General features: G+C 41.7%; 1 protein-coding gene across 1 annotated transcript in view; it reads left to right on the top strand.

Annotated features, from left to right (window-relative positions):
• Window positions 1-15,137: 15,137 nt before the first annotated feature.
• TNFAIP8L3 (TNF alpha induced protein 8 like 3) overlaps window positions 15,138-19,497 on the top strand; it is a 50,265-nt gene continuing 45,905 nt past the window's right edge. Inside the window, exon 1 of the mRNA XM_061999658.1 lies at window positions 15,138-15,362. Coding sequence (XP_061855642.1) covers window positions 15,311-15,362 — 52 coding nt within the window. The 5' untranslated portion in view covers window positions 15,138-15,310. The remainder of the gene's footprint in view (window positions 15,363-19,497) is intronic.

Consider the following 19,497-nt stretch of genomic DNA (forward strand, 5'->3'; position numbering starts at 1 on the left):
CAGCCTGTACTGGTGCATGGGGTTGTTCCTTCCCAGACACAGGACTCTGCACTTGTCCTTGTTGAACCTCATGAGGTTCCTCTCTGCCCAACTCTCAAGCCGGTCGAGATCCCGCTGAATGGCAGCACAGCCTCTGGGGAATCAGCCAGTCCTCCCAGTTTGGTGTCATCAGGGAACTTGCTGAGGGTACACTCTGTCCCCTCATCCAGGTCGTTGAAGATGTTGAACAAGACTGGCCCCAGAACCCATCGCTGTGGAACTCCACTGGCCACAGGCCTCCAACTCGACTCTGTGACATTGATCACCACCCTCTGGGCTCTGTCATTCAGCCAGCTCTCCATCCACCTCACTGTCCACTCATCCAAGCCACACTGCCTGAGCTTTCTGATGAGGATGTTATGGGAGACAGTGTCAAAAACCTTCCTGAAGTCAAGGTCAATGACATCCGCTGCTCTCCCCTCATCTAGCCAGCTGGTTATGCACTGATAGAAGGATATCAGGTTAGTCAAACAGGATTTCCCCTTGGTGAAGCCATGCTGACTCCCCCTGATAACCATCTTATCCTTCATATGTTCAGTGATAACATTCAGGATGAGTTGTTCCATCACTTTTCCAGGGATGGAGGTGAGGCTGACCGGCCTGTAGTTTCCTGGATCATTCTTCCTGCTCTCTTTGCAGACTGGCGTGACATTGGCCTTTCTCCAGTCCTCAGGCACTTCACCTGTCCTCCATGATTGTTCAAAAATGATGGAGAGAGGCTTAGCAATCACATCAGCCAGCTCCCTCAGCACTCTAGGATGCCTCCCATCAGGACCCATTGACTTATGAGCCTTAAGCCTGGCCAACAGATCTTTAACCTCTTCCTTTTCCACCCAGGGCAAGTCCTCTGCTGTCCTGGCCATCCTGTTATCCTTGCCGGACTGGGCTTCCCAAGGGTCAACCTTGGCCGTAAAGACTGAAGTCTTTCAAGATCACCAAGAAAGAGTGAAATAATGATGGCCAAAAAACAGATCACTGCCTTTGATAGGAGGCTGAATTTTTAACAGTCAAATATCTAAGACAAAAATCTCAGGATTGTTCAAGGGGACAAACATATTACATTCCTCACTGAACCCTGGAATTTCATCTATTTAAGTGCACAGGAAAGAACAGAATTTCTTCATAAATCAGAGATAAGAGAAACAGTGAATAAAGGCTGAGTCATGACAACTAAAACTTCAGCTTCCACCTACATCTCTTGCACATGCACACACATAGAGATGAACAGCATTGTTTATGAACAGTGACACATCTTAATATCAGATGAGTCATTTCATAAGGTATTTCAGGATTCATTTTATCATAGCATGTGAGAGGAATACAACAAATGGACTGCTGAAATCCGACCCACGTATGCTTTGACCAATGCTTTGTAAGGTTGCCTTTTCATGTAGTATTTTTCAATATCAAGAGCATCTCACTTTAAACAAAAATCCATTTCTGAAACTGAACCTGTTATCCCAAAGTAGATTTGGCTAATGTTCAGTGTGATACTGTATATCGTGTAGTGCTATATTATACATATCCTTGTACTTCCTATATTTACTTTAATTTCTACCTCTTCACTTGGAAAAAAAAATGTTACATAATCAGTTAACTAAGGATCACCTCTCCTAATATTTCTAGTAGTTCACATAAAAATTTGTTTACAGTTGCGCCTCAGGTGTGAATACGTGAATCAGTCCTTATTCCTCCTTTATGATGCTGTGAGGAGATGACAGCAACACCACAGGTTCCATGTCTCCAGTTTTAAACACTGCTCATTAGACCTCTCAAACTCACAGAACTCGTTAGAACAAAGAATATTTTCTTTCAGTAAAAACATGAGGAGCCAGGCCTGGTTTTATCCCAGATAAGATATTTTTATCTCCAGAACGATATCCGCTACTAACTACTTTAGATCCTCCTATTGAAATTCTCAGTACATGGTTAAAACTTCATGTTACCTGGCTGACCTTAACAAAGCCTTGAACATTCTGTTTAGTGATGTGTGCTCTCATTAATAGGACTGGTGTTTGTTGTGCATGTTAATTATGGGGTACATTGTCCTTCACAATGGCAAGAACCTTATCTCCTTTCTTCATCTAATGAAACAGCATGCTTGCTTTAGTACCCTGATGTCTCCTGCAGCTTTTCATTTTGTAGATTTTGTGATGATTTTCTATCATTCTTCAACTTCTATCATTATACCACCCGCTGCAGCAGTTGATCTGCCCTTGGGCTTGTGCTATCCATGATGAAACTCTGCAGTGACTCAGCTTGCTACTCATGGTAACTGTTCATACAGAGTTGAAAGTGGTGTTACATAACAACCTATGGATACTGTCCAAAATCTGTTCATTTACTTTTATTCTCAGTATTGAACTGGGCTACTTAGCCATGTACAGAGAAAGACAACTTGGGTTCTCACATTCTCACACAGTGGTGCCTCCTCTTCAGGTTTTGCTCCACACAGTGCTGATATATCAGCCCACACTACCATCCTTCACATCAGCATTCAGTTCCTGTCAGAAACCAGACCTTTTGTGGTGCTCAGTGCTTCCTGTGACTGGATCTTCACTTGGAATTCTTTTCAAATCCACTAGACGTTGTAATTTTAATGTGACAAGATGCTTGATAGAAACAGTTGTTATAATAATGGCTGGGTTGTCATCTTTGACTTTCAATTGCTTTGCAGATAATGGATCTAATTCTCCTCTGCCTACAATTTCTGGTTTAAAGATTTATTAATTTGTTTATCTTACAGGTGCCCAACAAACCAAGAAAGTATGTGCCCCATTCACAAGTGTTATATCCTCTGCCTTCCAACCTGAACTAAGTCCCTAAGTACTTTTCCTATTAGAGCCCATTCAGATTGATTGGCAGCCGTGAACGTTATACTAGTTAAATGCAGCACTGATGTATCATGCATTGTATAATCTTGTGTTTTTCCAGGTCCTTTTTTTTGTATCTTTCACAAATGAAGCAGTGGAAGAGTAAAGAGAGTCCAACACACAATGAAAGTAATTTAAGCATACCAGCATTGCATTTCCCCACTGCAGCTCTGTCCTCAAGTCCCACTCTGTTCCAAATTTTCAGCATGGAGCAGTGACAACAGTCAGAAATTCAGGGTATTTTCCCTTCCCTTCAGGAAACACATTAGGACTTCTTTTTCTTGAAGCAATAGAAACTGTAACCACAATCTCTTCACTTCCCTGTGCAAACACCTGCAGTAGCAGAGGACTAAACATTTCTTTCTCCATCCCACACAGACATCAGTAGAAAACAATTCTCTAAGAATGGTTCAGCAGTCAATATTTCTCTGTTTAAACACATGGTCAATACAGCTGATGTTATTCTTCCACTTTCATAAGCAAATATTTGTCTTACGATACTTGCCCTAAATACCTGCCTACCAAGAGCAGCATCAGCAGCTGTAAGAGTTCATTGAGTTTTAACCAAATACCATTCCCTAGGGTGTACTCTGTATGGACATGTGCAGATGAGTTGAGATCAACTCCATGTCCTGCCCTCCCAGCTACACCATTATCCAAAATGCACTAGGACCATAATGCAGTAAATTCCACTTGCAGACAGCACACTCTGCCTCTTCCTCTAGTATTTGTAAGCCAGATGCAGCTGTCAACTGCAATAAAGGAGTCAGTGCAAGACAGCCAGTGCAGGAGAGTGCAGTGTTTCTCAGACCGAAGGCTTCACAAGGAAGTTATATACTCAAAGGAGCCTTGTTATCAAGCAAGTCTTATTTTGAGACCTTCCCTATTGCTTTGCCACCACTCACTTAGACGATGACACAATAACGTGAATCACCAGACCAGATCTTTTCATTACAGCTGATCAGATCTGTGAAAACTAAGAATTTTTTTCTCTCAGTGCTCCCACAGAATAACACATAAGTGTGAGGAAAGGGACTTTAACTGTCCTCCTTGGACAACATGGTCATCTTTCTGTCATTCTTACCTCAGAAATGAAACGGGGGCCTACTGAACTCTCAAAATTTCCATTTACTTTACAATGATTCACTGTATGCTGAAAGGCTCCAAAAGGCACAGACTTTACATTTGTCTTTCAATATCTTCTACACTTTCAGAATTCATTTCTCTTTTAGAATTAACCTTATCACCATCTTTCACTACAGAATATGAACACTACTATTTTTTTTTTTTTTTACAAGATATACAAAAGAATCTTCAAAAAACCTCAAGCAGTTTCTGCTTGGCTTTTTAAGTCTTACATATCAAGACTTGAAGTACATTGTCAATCACCATTAGATGAATATGCCACAGAATACACTTATTCATGTAATATTTTCAGCATCTCTAATATCTGCACTAGTTCAAGCTTCAGGTAATTTAATTCTATGTTGCCTTGAAAAATCCTGGTCCTTAGGAGAAGTTCATCATTAATTTCATAAATCAACTGACAACAGGCCCTTCTACAGAGTTGATGAGCCCAACATGCCTTGTACCACTTTATAACTTGACTTTCTAACACAAACCAACAAAAATCCCAATAATCTCAAAAACCAGACATTTTACTTTGTCACACTCACCATGACTTTTAGATTGTCTGTATTTTGTACTTTTTTGATCTGCCTCACACTCCAGTTTAATGATAGAAACATATTACTATTTTAACTCATCACAATTTTCTTCGTTATGGATTTCTTCTGGCATATGTTTTTTTCAACCACTGCCTCCTGGTCAGAATAAAAAAGGGATGCATCATCATGAGTCACAGCAGTGATTTTCTGCACTAGTACAACTGTAATTCTACTTTCAAATATGCTGTTCCACACACAGAGAAATTAACATACCTTCTTTCCAGTAGATACGAATCCTTCAGCACTTAAGTCACTCCTATTTTCTTCCCCATACCCCAGTAAGTTACAATTTACCTACCAACAAAGAGAGAGCATGCACTAACTAAATCATGCTAATCACTAACATATGATAGCATACACTAGTTAAATGAGTTAATGCATGACCACTATCCAGCTAGTTACTGCCAGATGAACAACAGATGAGTTTTCCCTGCTTTTACTTTGGCAGGGACACCAATTTTGTTGCTGAGTGAAGGAGGGAGACCCAATTCTCACAGTTTGTAGAAACTGAATTATTTTTGAGGCGTTGCATTCCTCTTCTGACTTTCAGAAGCTGGCTAGTTGTACTAAAAGTTACTTAGGTAAAGAGAGAGACAGTCTGAGCTTATTTTCTAAACAAAGCTAAAACCAAAGACATATTAATGCAATACTCCTGTTCTACCTTCCAATATTTTTCCTCATAATTCTGAAATCTGTACCTTCAAGGACAGAAACATATCTGCTCCTTGACCTGCCAGACACAGGTATTTCTAGATCAGCATATCAGTACTAAGGCATTAAGCACTTATTTTTACAAAAAACATTGCATCAAAGTGGTTTTATTCCAAATCACACAATACCAGGTCTGTTAATAAGTGGGTTTGCTTCTGAGCACTTTACCTATTTTACCTACTGCATCTTTTTTTCTCACTTCTCAACATTACTTTTACACTATATATGCTGGAAATAGGTAAATTCTACGCAAAACTGTGGAGTAAGGCAGACATATTCCACAGTGATGACCTCAACAATCTTTAAGGAAGATAGTTTTAGTGCTATTTATCAAGAGAACAACCGATTTACATCTGTGGCCCAGTTTGAATCACCTTTGCTACAACTATTCACTTTGAACAGCTATACACACATGCAATGAATCAAAACAACTCAGAGATTTAATATGATGTAAGGTAAATAGACAGGTTCAAGTCTTCATTTTCAATCAGGCAAATGAAGACTGCAAACCTGTTTCTCTATATCCAGCAGGGAAGTACTAAGTAGTTTATGTCTGCAACTTGTTTGAGTTCTTTTTTCACCTAGTCCCAAACTTTAAAATCCTTCTTAACCAGATAGCACCTTCCTCCCTACTCCTGCAGAGTCAACAATTGCAACAATTGCAGCAATTCTAATGCTCAGTGAAATGGTTGTTTACCTACAGTGTTTTTCCCTGAAGAGAGGGTGCGAGTGGGGTGTGGAGGTGGGAAGATGGTGAGATTCCTATCCAAGTTTTTTCACGAATTCTCATTTTTCAAAAACACATCAGGAGTTGTTAGCTGAACAAAGGATTCTCTCTGAAGACACACAGCCCTCAAGATTGCTGGAGGGGCTCTTATTTCAAAAATTCCTAGCTTGAAGGCCACATCCTTGGACTGGGATAGGTTTCCCTTACTGGTTATCAGTGGGAAGTAGTCTGCAGAGAACACTGAAGGACTATGAAACATTATCAGCATCCTGTACATTTTTCTGTTTTCTTCAAAATTCCATCAGTTATATATAAAGGGCCATTATATATTTTCTCTAGGCCTCCCAAGGACCCAAGATCTGCAATCTAAAAATGAAGTCATACAGAACTAAAGGCTCTAGATCTGCCTACCTGCAAGAAAATTGTTACTGTCCAAGTTGAATTCAAAACATTCATATACTGTATTTATGGGTACTTTGAGTCCCTCAGTGCATGCAAGAGAAATAATTCACCTGAAAGTAGTCTAGACAGCAAGTTTCTGTGTAATTTCATTCTCTTTACTGGGACTGTTGTAGGACTACATGTAATCTAATTCCCTATGTAGCATGTTCCTAAGACTACCCATGAAATGCAATTTTATGTCTGGGTTGATGATATTTAGTTATTTATAGATAGGTGGGTAGCAGAATGCCTTTTGCCATGCTCTTAGAAATGGTCATGATGCAATGCCCACACACTGTCAGACAAAGGTGATATTTCCATACTGTTCTAAAAATCACATCAAGCTCTAAAGAAACCACAAACAAGTATATTAATGTTCTGCCATTTGCGCCACAAAAAAATTGTTTTCCGTCTCTATGATGGCCTCTCAGAGATTACAACTACCTTCAATCCGAAGGGTGCTACACTTTTTAGCAGAAACTCTATACCAGAACCTGAAGCTCTGACTCGTGTCAGCTGTTGCATCACTATTTTAGCCAGAAGTGCATCCCTCCTGGACTGAAGTCCACAACGTCAATTGAGTCACCTTTCCAACATGTAGATACATCTTATAGCTGTAAAATGGGAAGTAGAGCATCCAGCATAAAGCAGCAACTACATCTAGTCAGCTGCAAAATACTCTGCCCTTTAAGACTTTTCCTGATAATATCCAGTTTGAAAAAAGTTATAAAGTTTCTACAGAAGATGTGCAGCCCTGTGGATTTCAGGATTTGTGTTTTGTGGGAAAGCATGATCTACCATATCCTAATAACTCAGGACATCTATGGAACATTATCATGTAAATAAATATTAGCCTTCAAAACACAACATAATTTGAGATGATTGGTGAGGTAGTCTTTTGTATGTTGAAGAATAGAAGAAAGCAGTACAGAAATAACCACAGAAATAATGCATCTTCTGGTATACATAAGTGTGTAACAAACATCGTGACTATAGAAAAAAAGTGTGGAAGTTTGCATAAAGCACAGGATTAGAAAAGTTAATGAAATAACTGTTAACTATAAAACATTCTGGAAAGATGGTACAGTATAGCTCCTCCATAGTTTCCTAGCAACAAAATTTTCTCTGCTTTCTCAGAGTATCATGAAGTTGTAGAATCCTCCTACACACAATTTGAAATCGGGGATGAAAACAAGGATGACCCATCTTTCAGACTAGAAGCAGAAAACTGATTCAAAGCATGCTGAAACAGAGCTAAAACTAACACATGCTGCTTGCTACTAGCTGTATTTTACTTGCATCTTAGACATGTTCAAAGGCTTAAATGCAGCCATCAGATAATCAGCCCTCACAACAAAGACATGGAACATGGAACTCAACAAGACATGGAAAGTAAGGAATATGGTATACTTCAAAATAACTTCAATGACCACTACAAGAATTAAAAGTAATTCCTAAAGAGAGCAGCAGGCTGGTAAATGGTTTTAACCACCTTTATCTAGCTTTCTCTAAACAGCAACAGAATGGGGACTAATGACAGTCCCCTGCTTTATCTTGAATTCTACAGCAATTCCCTTGAAAAAAAATTCTTTCAAGTTTATTTTCTCAACCCCAGAACAGAGAAAACAGAAAGCAAATTCATGTTTTGGCTAACTAGTTTTATCCTTTAATATTATTAGTATCCCACCTGTAACGAAATTTAAAACTGCAAGTAAAATAAGTAATTTATCAGGGCTTTAAAATGATGTCTAACTCCCTAAAAACAAGTGAGGGACATGGCCTAATCAATAAAATTTCCACATAGAATTTCCTTAAAGGAAGTTTTCCACCAACAGAATTAACAAGTGCATTTGCAATTTGGGATGATAGCTTTTGTTTCTTCAGTCATTCAAAAATGCAAGGTTATGAATGCAAGAGTTAGCCAGTCTACAGCAGATCACATACATAGCTTGCAAGACAGGTATCCTTCTAAGCACAGGACAAATCATCACCTCACAAAAGAATGGTAAAGTATCTTCAAAATACAAATAGCACAAAATATTGAAATGCCCAGGCAATTCAAATTACAGTTTAATATAGAAAGCTGTATTCTATGAGCAAAAACCTACTCTAAGTGAACAGAAAAGTTACATCCTCATGACCAAAAAATGCATGAGACCATTTATGGCACTGAGTTCTTATTGGAGTCTTGTTTCTATAAGGTAAGAGGAAACAGGACAAGTTACTGCTTGGGACAGGGATAGTGGCACGACCAAAATCGATACCAAAGAAACCCAACACACAAGAAGTGGGCACTACTCTGGCTGTGCTATTTCCCTGTGTCTGTAAGCACAGATGTTAGTGAGCTTGCCTCCCAGTTTAACTGCTCCTTCTTTAAATGTTGATGCTTTTGTTCAGTGTTGCATCAGCTGAAGGGAAAAGATATTTATTGTTCCTTCTTCCTTTCTTAGCATGAGCAGTCAGAATTTGGATCAGATCAATTACTTCCTGTTATTAAACATTTCTTGCTCTAGTCAACCCCCAGTCTCAGCCTACTTAAGCAGGTGAAAAGACCCATTTCTGACAAAATTATTCTTGTTAATAACCTACCAGGAGTAATGTGGTTCAGCACAAGCTAAGTTTCACTGGACCACAATATCTTTCTATTCTACTTTACTTCATTTGTGATAAAAATCTCAGAAGAGCACCTTACAAGATACTGAGGTGACTGGAGCTAAATTTCAGTCCTAGCTTTAAATCCAATGATCCCAAAACATCACAGCATAGGTCAGCATTAGTATCAGGCTGCAGTCTCAGTCTGACTGCTTCCTCAGCTTTTCTTTTAGAAAAGTTCACACCAGACAAAGACAGAATATAATTCAGCAAGTCTAATGGCTAAAAATATGTCCATACTCTGGTAGGTATTCAGAACTGGTGCCCTACATATTTTACTTTTTGTAAAAAAGGGGAGTGGAGGCAGAAAATACTTCACTTTTCCATATTTATCCTTCCAACATGGGATGCAAATGCCCTGCCTAAACTAGATTGTAGGAAAAATCTAGATCTTTGAATGTCTGTTGGCAGATGAGTTAATTAAAGTAATGTAGATATGTTTTTCATTGTTTGAATTCCACATCAAATAATAAAAAAAACCCATTTGTGGACAACCAATAGATGCATTATTGCAACTAAAATCTATTAAAAATGCATGCAAAACACATATGTATATGCATGCTGATGAGCTTCCAGACATTAGTAAGAATTTAAATTCCTGGCATGACAAAGATGTTGACAGAAAATCTACTGGTGCTTGATACTGGTTATTCATGCTTTACTAACAGTGGTGCAAATAGTTTTCTTCATTAAAGACATACTCACACACTGACATCACAAAGAAACTGGAAAAAAAAGATTTGAAATCTCCTACGGTACATTTCATGAGTCTATCAGCCAGTGGGAAATGCTTCTCTGCTTAATACATTCTGCAGCAATGATGCTTAGATATGAAAGATATAATACCATAAACTGTTAAGTAAAATATTAGGTAACAATATTAGAAGCAACTTCTTATTTAAACAATATTAAGAAATTATTTGTGGAAAAAAAACCACATTATCTTACATATTTGCATTTAGAGCCAAGAAGAAGATGTAAACCAGTCAAGTCAGATACAGAGATGGCAGAGCAGAGAGGGTTCTGTTAGATTTAATAACAGAAAGAAAATAGAGACCGCATCCTGGGATAGGTTTTAAGGCTTAATTTGAATGAGGAAAGCTTGAGTAGCAAAGCATAGAGGCAGCTTGACAATCTTTTATTTAACAGAAATGGATAGTTCAGGTACAGCTCAAGAGATACAGGCCAAGTCTGTGCTCCACGTTTGACTTTAAACCACAGCTTCTCAATACCTCATGTCCCTCTCTCTGAAAGGCAGAAGTACAACTATCCTTATTTCACAATGATCCAATAAGGATAAATATACTAGACATAGATGCTACAGTAGCTGGGCTACTTAAGTATTTAGAATATGATGAACTTATATTTCTGCAAACATGTAAGCACAATTCGCAAGACAGAACAGTGCAAGAGCATGAATCCTAAAAGCTCACAGGCAGATCTCCAGCACTCAGATACAATGAATAAGATTTCAGTGAAGTTCCATATGGAATAGAGATCAAGACCAGATGCAGCTGAAATGTGAATGGAGGAGCCATACAGCAATGTAGCTGCTCCAGACAGTGTCACACCATTGGGAATACACACAATATGTGGGCACTTCCAATCGGCTGTGTTACCAGCTTCCATGGCTAGTTATATTTGCAGAGATTTGCAGGCAAATGTATTAACTGAGCCTTGAGAAAAAACATTCCCATTTCTAAATATTCTAACAAGCTTTAGGCCTATTCCAGTTAACAAAGAAAACAATCACAGAGCTACAGTCACAGAGCTTTAGTTTATAGCAATGAACATGCACTATTGGTATTAAATGCAAAAAATACCTAAGTCATGACATGTCAACTTCCTCTATGTGGAGTTGTATTTAACATGCATCTAGCTACTATATGTATTACTACTAATAAACCTTCTGTGCCTTTCTCTGCCCCAGTATTGTAACAAGCGGAAACTCTTAACTTCAGAGCTCTAAGCATATGGAATTTTCCAGGTCACATGTTAAGCCCAGTGCTGGACTCTGCTGGGCAGAGAACATTCAGAAGAAAAAAAACTCTGAATTCTAGCCATATGTTCTGAAATAAAACAATATATTTATTCTGTTACGGCTGAAAACTTTAATAATGGCTTCACAGTTAGTAGCAATGTGGAATAGAAACTAATTACAGAATAGTAATGAGTGCCCAATGTTTATATCACAAATCTGACACAATACAATATTAATACCATTTCCATCGTAATATTTATTAGTGTGGTTATACAAGGATTAAAAAAAACTGACAAGAATTAAAATTAAGTAGGATTCAGTTTTCATTTTAATTATCCCATGTCTTTCAAAGGTTCATGAAAAATTGTCTGTCCTTTTACCAATTGAACTGTGATCAGTGGCAGAGACACGTGACTATTCAGAGCTTAACATTTAATTGCAGTTATTGCATGTTACACACTCAGAAAAGAAAAAAGTCTGGACAGAAAACAGGGTAAGGCCAGTGCCTAGGCTATAACAGAAGCACATACACAGCTGCATTGTACCAGCTTGTGACATGACCCCAAATACATACAAAATCCATTTTGAGTTTTCTTTACTATTAAGTAAGTACAGTCATTATCATTAGAAAGTCAAAAGTGGTCCAGGTTAGAAATTATCATTGGAGTTTCAAGCAATTAAAGACAGTCCAGAAAATTAATTCATTGAACTCAAGCTTACTCTTCCTACTGGACTTAAAACCATTATACTTTTATTGGGGAGTTTTTTTTAGGTAGCATTTATGGTGGTAAAAAGCATACAACAACAAAAAAAGTGACAGAGAGAAACTGAACTCTTTCCAGCTCTCAGATTCTGTTCTTGGTGTGGTATCTGGGATTATTTTTCATCACTTAATCTTAGCATTTTTCTGTTGCTATGTTGTTTATATCATGTTTGCAGATTTCCCACATCATCTGCATTCAGATTTTGCATTGGCTCCTAACAATAGAATCATTTCAATTTAGATGTTTTTTCTTATGCAATACTAATTTATAGGATTATAATCAACAGTATTTGGAATGTCATTTTTAATTTAAGGAAAACAATTACAAACAAAAGTCAGAACTTATTTTCATGGAATAGAAACCAAAAGAGTTTACAGGCCCAGGGAATGACAGCCATGCTACAAATTACATAACAACTAACTTCTTCCTTCAGAGATTAAAGACTTCTGTGTCTAAATTCAATATATCAATTCCAGAGCCAGAAAGCCTGAGGTCTCTTCTGTCTCTTCAGGCTCAAACTAATTTGAAGGCAGGGAGCATGCTAGGCTTCATCCTAGCACATAAGACAAACTCTGGCTTCATTTTTGCTACTCCAGTTGTAGTTTTCACACTCAGCATTGCACAGGATAAATCATCACTGAAAAGAATTTGACGGGGCCCTTCGAGTTTTAAAAGAACCCTTTTTTCTTTTTTAAGTCACACTATACACTAACAGAGAAAGTCTTCACGTTTGTCAAGAGTGTTGGGCATAATCTAATGACAATAGTTAGCTTCATATATGCAGCTTCAAAGCAGTATCCAGGAATTACTTTCACAGTAATGAGGATCTGCATTGTTTTTGAGAAGAGAGTTGTAAAGAAAGAACTAACTGCAGTCTACAGCTACAAGTACTCCAGCCTCTCTGGCCAGAGACTGCATTAACCTGCAGATAATCGTTCAAGGCACTGGCTGACTTTTAGGATGTGATGGACCACATCCTATGTGGTTAGCTCTATAAAATCTGCTTTAGCATGGCATTTGGTTCCCACTTAGAAAAGTATATTTGCTACTACTTTCATGAGATTTCTGGCTCAGTGGGGAAGTCCCAGCAGACTGGAGAATGGCAAATGTAGCATGCATCTACAAGAGCTGGAAGGAGGATCCTGGGATCTACAGGCCTGTCAGCCTGACCTTGGCACCAGGGAAGGTTGTGGAACAGATCATCCTGGGTGCTATCACAAGGCACATATGGGGCAAACAAGGATTCAGGCCCAGTCAACATGGCTTTATGAAGGTCAGATCCTGTTTGACCAATCTGATCTCCTTCTATGACAAAACGACACGTTTAGTGGATGAGGTGAAGGCTGTGGATGTAATCTTCTTGGGCTTTAGTAAGGCCTTCAACACAGTCTCCCGCAACATCCTCCTGGAAAAACTGGCTGTCCATGGCTTGGATGGACCTACTCTGAGATGGGTGGAAAACTGTCTGGATGGCCAGACAAAGAGGGATGTTGAATGGAGTTAAAACCTGTTGGTGGCCAGTTACCAGAGGTGTTCTCCAGGGCTGGGGCCCATTCTGTTTAACATCTTTATCAATGATCTGGATGAGGTTATTAGTGCACCCTCAGTAAGTCTGCTGACAACACCAAGCTGGGCAGGAGTGTAGACCTGCTCAAGGGCAGTAAAGCTCTTCAGAGGGACCTGGACAGGTTGGAGTGATGGCCAATTGTATGAAGTTTAACAAACCCAAGTGCTGAGTCCTGCACTTTGAACACAACAGTCCCATGCAGCACTACAGGCAGAGTGGCTGGAGAGACGTCCTGTAGAAAAGGACCTGGTAGTATTAATCAACAGCTGGCTGAACTTGAGCCAGCAGTGTGCCCCCGTGGCCATGATGGCCAATGACATCCTGGCTTGTGTCAGAAATAGTGTGGCCATTAGGACCAGGGAAGTGATTGTCCCCTTTTCTTCAATGCTGGTGAGGCACCTCGAAGACTGTGTTCAGTTCTGGGCCCCTCACAACAAGGACACTAAAGTGCTGAACTGTGTCTACAGTTGGTGCAGAGTATAGAGAACAAGTCTTACAAGGAACAGTTGAGGGAGCTGTGGATGTTTAGCCTGGAGAAGAGGCTGAGAGGAGACATGATCACTCATACAACTACCTCAAAGGGGGTTGTAGTGAGGTGGGGGTTATCTCTTCTCTCCAGTAATGAATGATATGGCACAAGGAAATGGGTTCAAGCTGGGCTAGGGGAGGTCTAGAACAGACATTAGGAACAACTTTTTCACTATGAGGGTTGTTAAACACCATTAACAGACTGCTCAGGGAGGTGAGATATTTAAAAGATGCGTAGATGAGATGCTGAGGGACAAGGTTTAGTTCAGTGATGGGCATTAGTGGTTGGACTCGGTAATCTTCAAGGTCTTTTCCAACTGTTATGATTTTATGATTCTGTGCTAGAATTCAAGTGAATTTTGACCTGTAACAGAAAGAAAAAGTAGAAATGAGTAAAAACAAAGAGAAAGAAAGATCTGCCTAGCCTCAGAGCTAGGCCTCAACCATCTAAATTAAGGGATGGCTCAGGACAAAGTAAAGCCTGTAGAGGTACAAAGTTTTAACTATAATTTAACAAAGTTACAAAGTTTTCAGGCTAAACAATTTAATCTTTTAACCTAGTCTTCATTTACCAAATATTAGACTGTCTCCTCAAGCCTGCAAATAACATGCAAACAGTCAGCAGTAAAATTCACTACTTCTGTATCCTTCTGGGCACTAATATCTTATAAGAACAGCCAGTTCTCCGTTGGCCTCCCCTGCTCTTATGGCTAATTTTTGAGGAAATTGATCATCAAGAAGGAACTCTTGAAAAGAGACAAAGTGATGACTGAAGGTCAGAGCAGATGCCCACAAGAAACGAGAAGGAAAAGACAAGGTAAAGGGGACACATGACGGCCATCCGTGCAAAGGACTGTCTTTTCGGTCCTTTTTGTGCTCCTGAGTTGTTTCCCAGAGGAGGTGGCATCTGTCACCGGGGCCGCCGCCGGACTGCCCGCCGGCCCATCGCCGGCGGCGGCGCAGCCGGGGCAGTTGGGGCGATGGCCCGGGCGATGCGGACGGCTGCGAGACCAACTTGCATAACAGGCTGGGGGAAGAAGCCGCTCCTCCGCAGCGCCTCCGCCGCCTCCTCCCCTCCCCTCGCCGGAGCCCGCCCGGCTCCGCTCCTCCTTGGCAGCCAATGGCACTAAGCGAGGTGGCTGCATGTGGTGGCGCGGACCCAGCGCCCGGGCTGGGAGGAGAGGAAGAGGCAGCCGCTCTGCTTGCCGCTTGTCCCCGGCTCCCGCTCCACGGCACCGGGCTCCCCTCCGCCAACCGCCCGCTCCGAGCTGCCCCTCGGCCGCTCGCCGATACCTGCAGCATGGACTCGGACTCCGGGGAGCTCAGCGAAGGCGAGCTGGTCTCACCGGCAGGTAAGGGGGGCTGCTGCCCGACGGGCCGGTGCCGCCGAGCCCCGCGAGCCGAGGGGTGGGAGCCGCCTTTCCCCCTCGCTGCCTCCGAGGCCGCCGCGGGACAGGGCGGCGAGGCGAGGCGAGGCGAGGCGCCGAGGAGAGACCGCCCGCCCCGCGGCGAGGCGGCCCGCCGGAGGGCAGGCATCGGCCCGGGCGAGAAGCCACCCCTCGCCCCGCCGCCGGTGCGGTCGGTGAGCGGTCCTCCGGCGGCTGCTCGGGCAGAGGCACCCGCGGGAGAGGGAGGGAGCGTCCCGGCCCCGGGATCCGCGCTGCCCGGCCCCGGGTACGGGAGAGCCGCGCGGTGCCGGGTAGGGGAGAGCCGCCCTTGGGTAGGGGAGAGCTGCCCCGGGATACGGGAGAGCTGCCCAGCCCCGGCTACGGGAGATCTATCCCGGGGTAGGAGAGTCCTGCCCGGCCTCGGGTATCAGAGATGCCCAGGGATGGGGAAGAGCCGGCTGGTCGCGGGGTACGGGAGAGCTGCCCCGGGGTAGGAGAATGCTGCCCGGCGCCGAGTAGAGGAAAGCTACCCTCGAGAGTTGCGGCCAGCCGTGACGTGACAGCCGGTTAAGTTAGCCGCGTTGGCGTGGGTCTGATGCATTGTGCTTTATAGCCCGAGGCTACAAAGTTTTGTTTGGATTTGGTCGGGGTTATTTTGCTATCGCTCCAGGACCGCAGCAGTTAGCCCGTGTGCAGAGACTCCCCCTCAGAGGCTGGAACGCAGAGCCCTCGGCATACTACGCTTTTGTTTTCAAGTCCTAACTTATCACCAAAAGCCATAAAAACGCTGCTGTGTAGCTGTTGCTGCATAGTTCTCAGATGAGATTGAAAGAAAAAAAATCCCTCCTGTCACTTCCAACTCTCCACATTCCTGTGTCCTATGCAGAACAAACCATTGCTGATGTGCATAACCCAGGGCTGTCCTGCACAGTCAATAAACTTGTATGAAATCCAGCATACGTGGACGTAGGTTTGCTTTACCTGTGTCCCAATGCCAGTCCACAGAGAAGTGCTACCAGCTCAAGGCCACCCTGCTTCCTCATCCACATCTCTGGGTTTCTAGCTCTTCTTCAGTCAGGAGTGGTGTTACCCTGCCATTAGCAGAGTAGGCTGCAATGCTATCACAAACAGCTGGCATGTGACAGATGCTGGGCAATTACTGATACTAGGTGCAGAAGGGACCTGTCTGACCTCCAGCTTCCCATGGTGGAATTCACAGGTACCTTCTCTGAAGCCATTTAGCTGGCACCAGACACAAGCAAGTACAATTGGAGTGATGTCTAAAATTGTCCTAGTGATCGTAATAAAACTCGATAGAAAATGATCGTGTTACATTACAAGATCTTTGAGAAAAACCTTTTTGCCATAATCTATCCATGTCCTTTATCCCAGCTGGCATCTCTCTCCACACCAAAAAATAAAGGTTTCAACACCAAACAGTATTTTACCTACCACAGGAAAAAAAAAAAAGCCAGATAGTTTGAGAACTGTTTTAACTGTCCAGTGATTAACAATGGTAGGAAGTCACGAGATGAAAAGGTGTTAACTTATCATGTCTTCCAGCAGAACAGGATTTCATACCATAGTCTTAAATCCAACTGTTTCAATTATTAGGGATATTTACCCTTGATACCTTGCTTCTTAGTTCAGTTCTAGAGAATGATGTAAGACTAGCAACAAGTCATAAAGCTCCTTATTTTCATAAAGCTCTATTAGTCTGAACTTAAAAACACAGACCACCAACAGCCATACTTTTCCATCCAAATAGTCAAAGCAGTGCACGAAGCACAAGTTACAAACATTACATTTATAGACAAATTAAAGTAATCTAGCTCCTGCCAACAACCTAACTCTTGAATAGGATTTTCTTTTAAATAAATTAAAAATAACCATGCTTAGAGACTGCCATAAGTGCTTTTTATGTCATCACTTGCTAGCTGCCAAGAGCTGATGTTCATCAGTCTCTTCTCCTCTTTTCTGTTCTTTCTTTGTACTATCCAAGAGAAGAAAAATCTGTTATTTTGACCATACAAGGCAGATGCCTATGCAGTAGAATGAAATTGCATAGCGAAGACTTTCTGGGTATGTCTTAAATAGTTGCAATAATTTTTTATGCACTGAAGAATTTCTTGCTATTTGTATCCCCCATCCTCTTCTGAAAAATACATTTTTGCTAGATTTCATTTGGTCTTTTTCCTGTGCTCTGCCATATGCACAGTGCAGTATCTCGCTCTGTGTGGGTGTTCAGCAGTCATGCTGTCAATCACTGCTGCAGGCACAGAAGCTGAGGGTTTATAGTGTGGGATTTGGTCCTCACCTCACTCAGGGAAGGGCCATGCTGTTCAGATCCAAGTGACCAGGGGATCTGCCTGCAGTTTTCAAGGCAAGCAAAATGCCTCAGAAAAGTATTTGGGATGAAGTCCTAGTAAGGGTTAGAGTTTGGCCACTGATTTTAGAACAGGTAGGATTTTGTATTGACAGTGACACCAACTTGAACATTTGCCTTAATTTCTTCATTACCAGACTTCACAGAATCACGCAATCACAGTATGGTAGGGGTTGGAAGGGATCTCTAGAGATCATCCAGTCCAATCTCCTGCTAAAGCAGATTCGCCTCAATCAGATCACACAGGAACACATCCAGGTGGGCTTGAAAACCTCCAAAGAAAGAGACTCCACACCCTCCCTGAGCACCGTGTGCCAGGGCTCCCTCACCCTCACAGTAAAGAAGTTTTTCCTCACACTCAAGTGGAACTTCCCGTGTTCCAGCTTCTGCCTGTTACCCCTTGTTCTGTCAATGGGCACTACAGAAAAAAGACTGGCCTCATCCTCTCAACACCCGCCCTTCAGGTATTTATAAGCATTGATAAGGTCTCCCCTCCATCTTAGAATCATAGAATCGTTTCAGCTGGAAGAGACCTTTCAGATGACTGAGTCCAGCCTTTGTCCTAGCCCTACCAACCAATAGACCAGATCTTCTCTCATCCAGGCTAAACAGCCCCAGATCTCATAGCCTTTCCTCATAAGAGAGGCGTTCCAGTCCTCTAATCATCTTGGTAGCTCCTCATGCTTCCAAGTTTGTAAAGCAATGACTTCTGGTTATGTGGTTAAAACTCTTTGTCGCCATTTCCTGCTTCTTAGGTTGTCTGATCCTTCAAGCTCAGCATGATACAGTTTACCACTCGAGCTCCACAATGCTAATGCAATATAGATTTTTAAAAACATATCCCATTTGAGGGGGTTGTACTACTCATGCAATGCTTATCCAGCCTTCTGCTCCATCCCAGTGAATGGCAGCCCTGCCATTCCTGGTACTCACACGGGTGTGCATGGGACAGGAGCCTACCTTGTACACTCCCACCATCTGCCGCACATGCTTGGCTTCCAAGAACCAGCTGGAGCCTTACTCTGAGATCCCAGCAGCCTCATTTCCTTTAATAGCCCACTTAAAGCTGAGTCTCCAAGGAGGCAGAAGTATTTTTTCCCCGTATTTATTCTGAACATGTTGCCACAATAGCATCTTCAAATTTCTCTGGTGCAAACAAAGAGCTCCTTATATGTGAGTAGTGCAAGATGTTAGCTGTACTTTAAAGCAAACAAACCACAAAAAGCACCACACTTCTGCACACAAGAACATCCAGCTCCACAACTTCGGCTTCCACAAGTCTCCTCACACATATGCATTACTGCTTTATATTTGAGTTGTCTATATAGTCAAAAAGTTTTGGTTTGTTTCCAAAAAATTACTCATGAGACAGACCTTTATTAAGAGCATTAAACAGTCTTCAAAACTCTGAGAAATATGTCTAGTGTAGTGCAAAAAAAAAACCCAAACCCAAGCTACGTGTATACTAGCACTACTCTCAGTGAAATTTCTGGAGTTTTACTGTACAGTCATATTTCTTTTCTTGTCCTGTAGATAAGCTTTTGAGAAGTGAGCAGATAATCTTAAAATAGAACCCCGTTCTCATTTTTTTAATGTCCACCTATTGAGGGGTTGGTTCTTTCAAAAATCTCTGTGGTAAAGCCATGGTCTACTTTTTCCCAGCTCTTTCATAAGCAGCCTATAACATGAAAGTATAATCCTCTGTGCCATCTT

This window comes from Colius striatus, chromosome 7 (genome assembly GCF_028858725.1).
Source record: "Colius striatus isolate bColStr4 chromosome 7, bColStr4.1.hap1, whole genome shotgun sequence".
Classification (NCBI taxonomy): domain Eukaryota; kingdom Metazoa; phylum Chordata; class Aves; order Coliiformes; family Coliidae; genus Colius; species Colius striatus.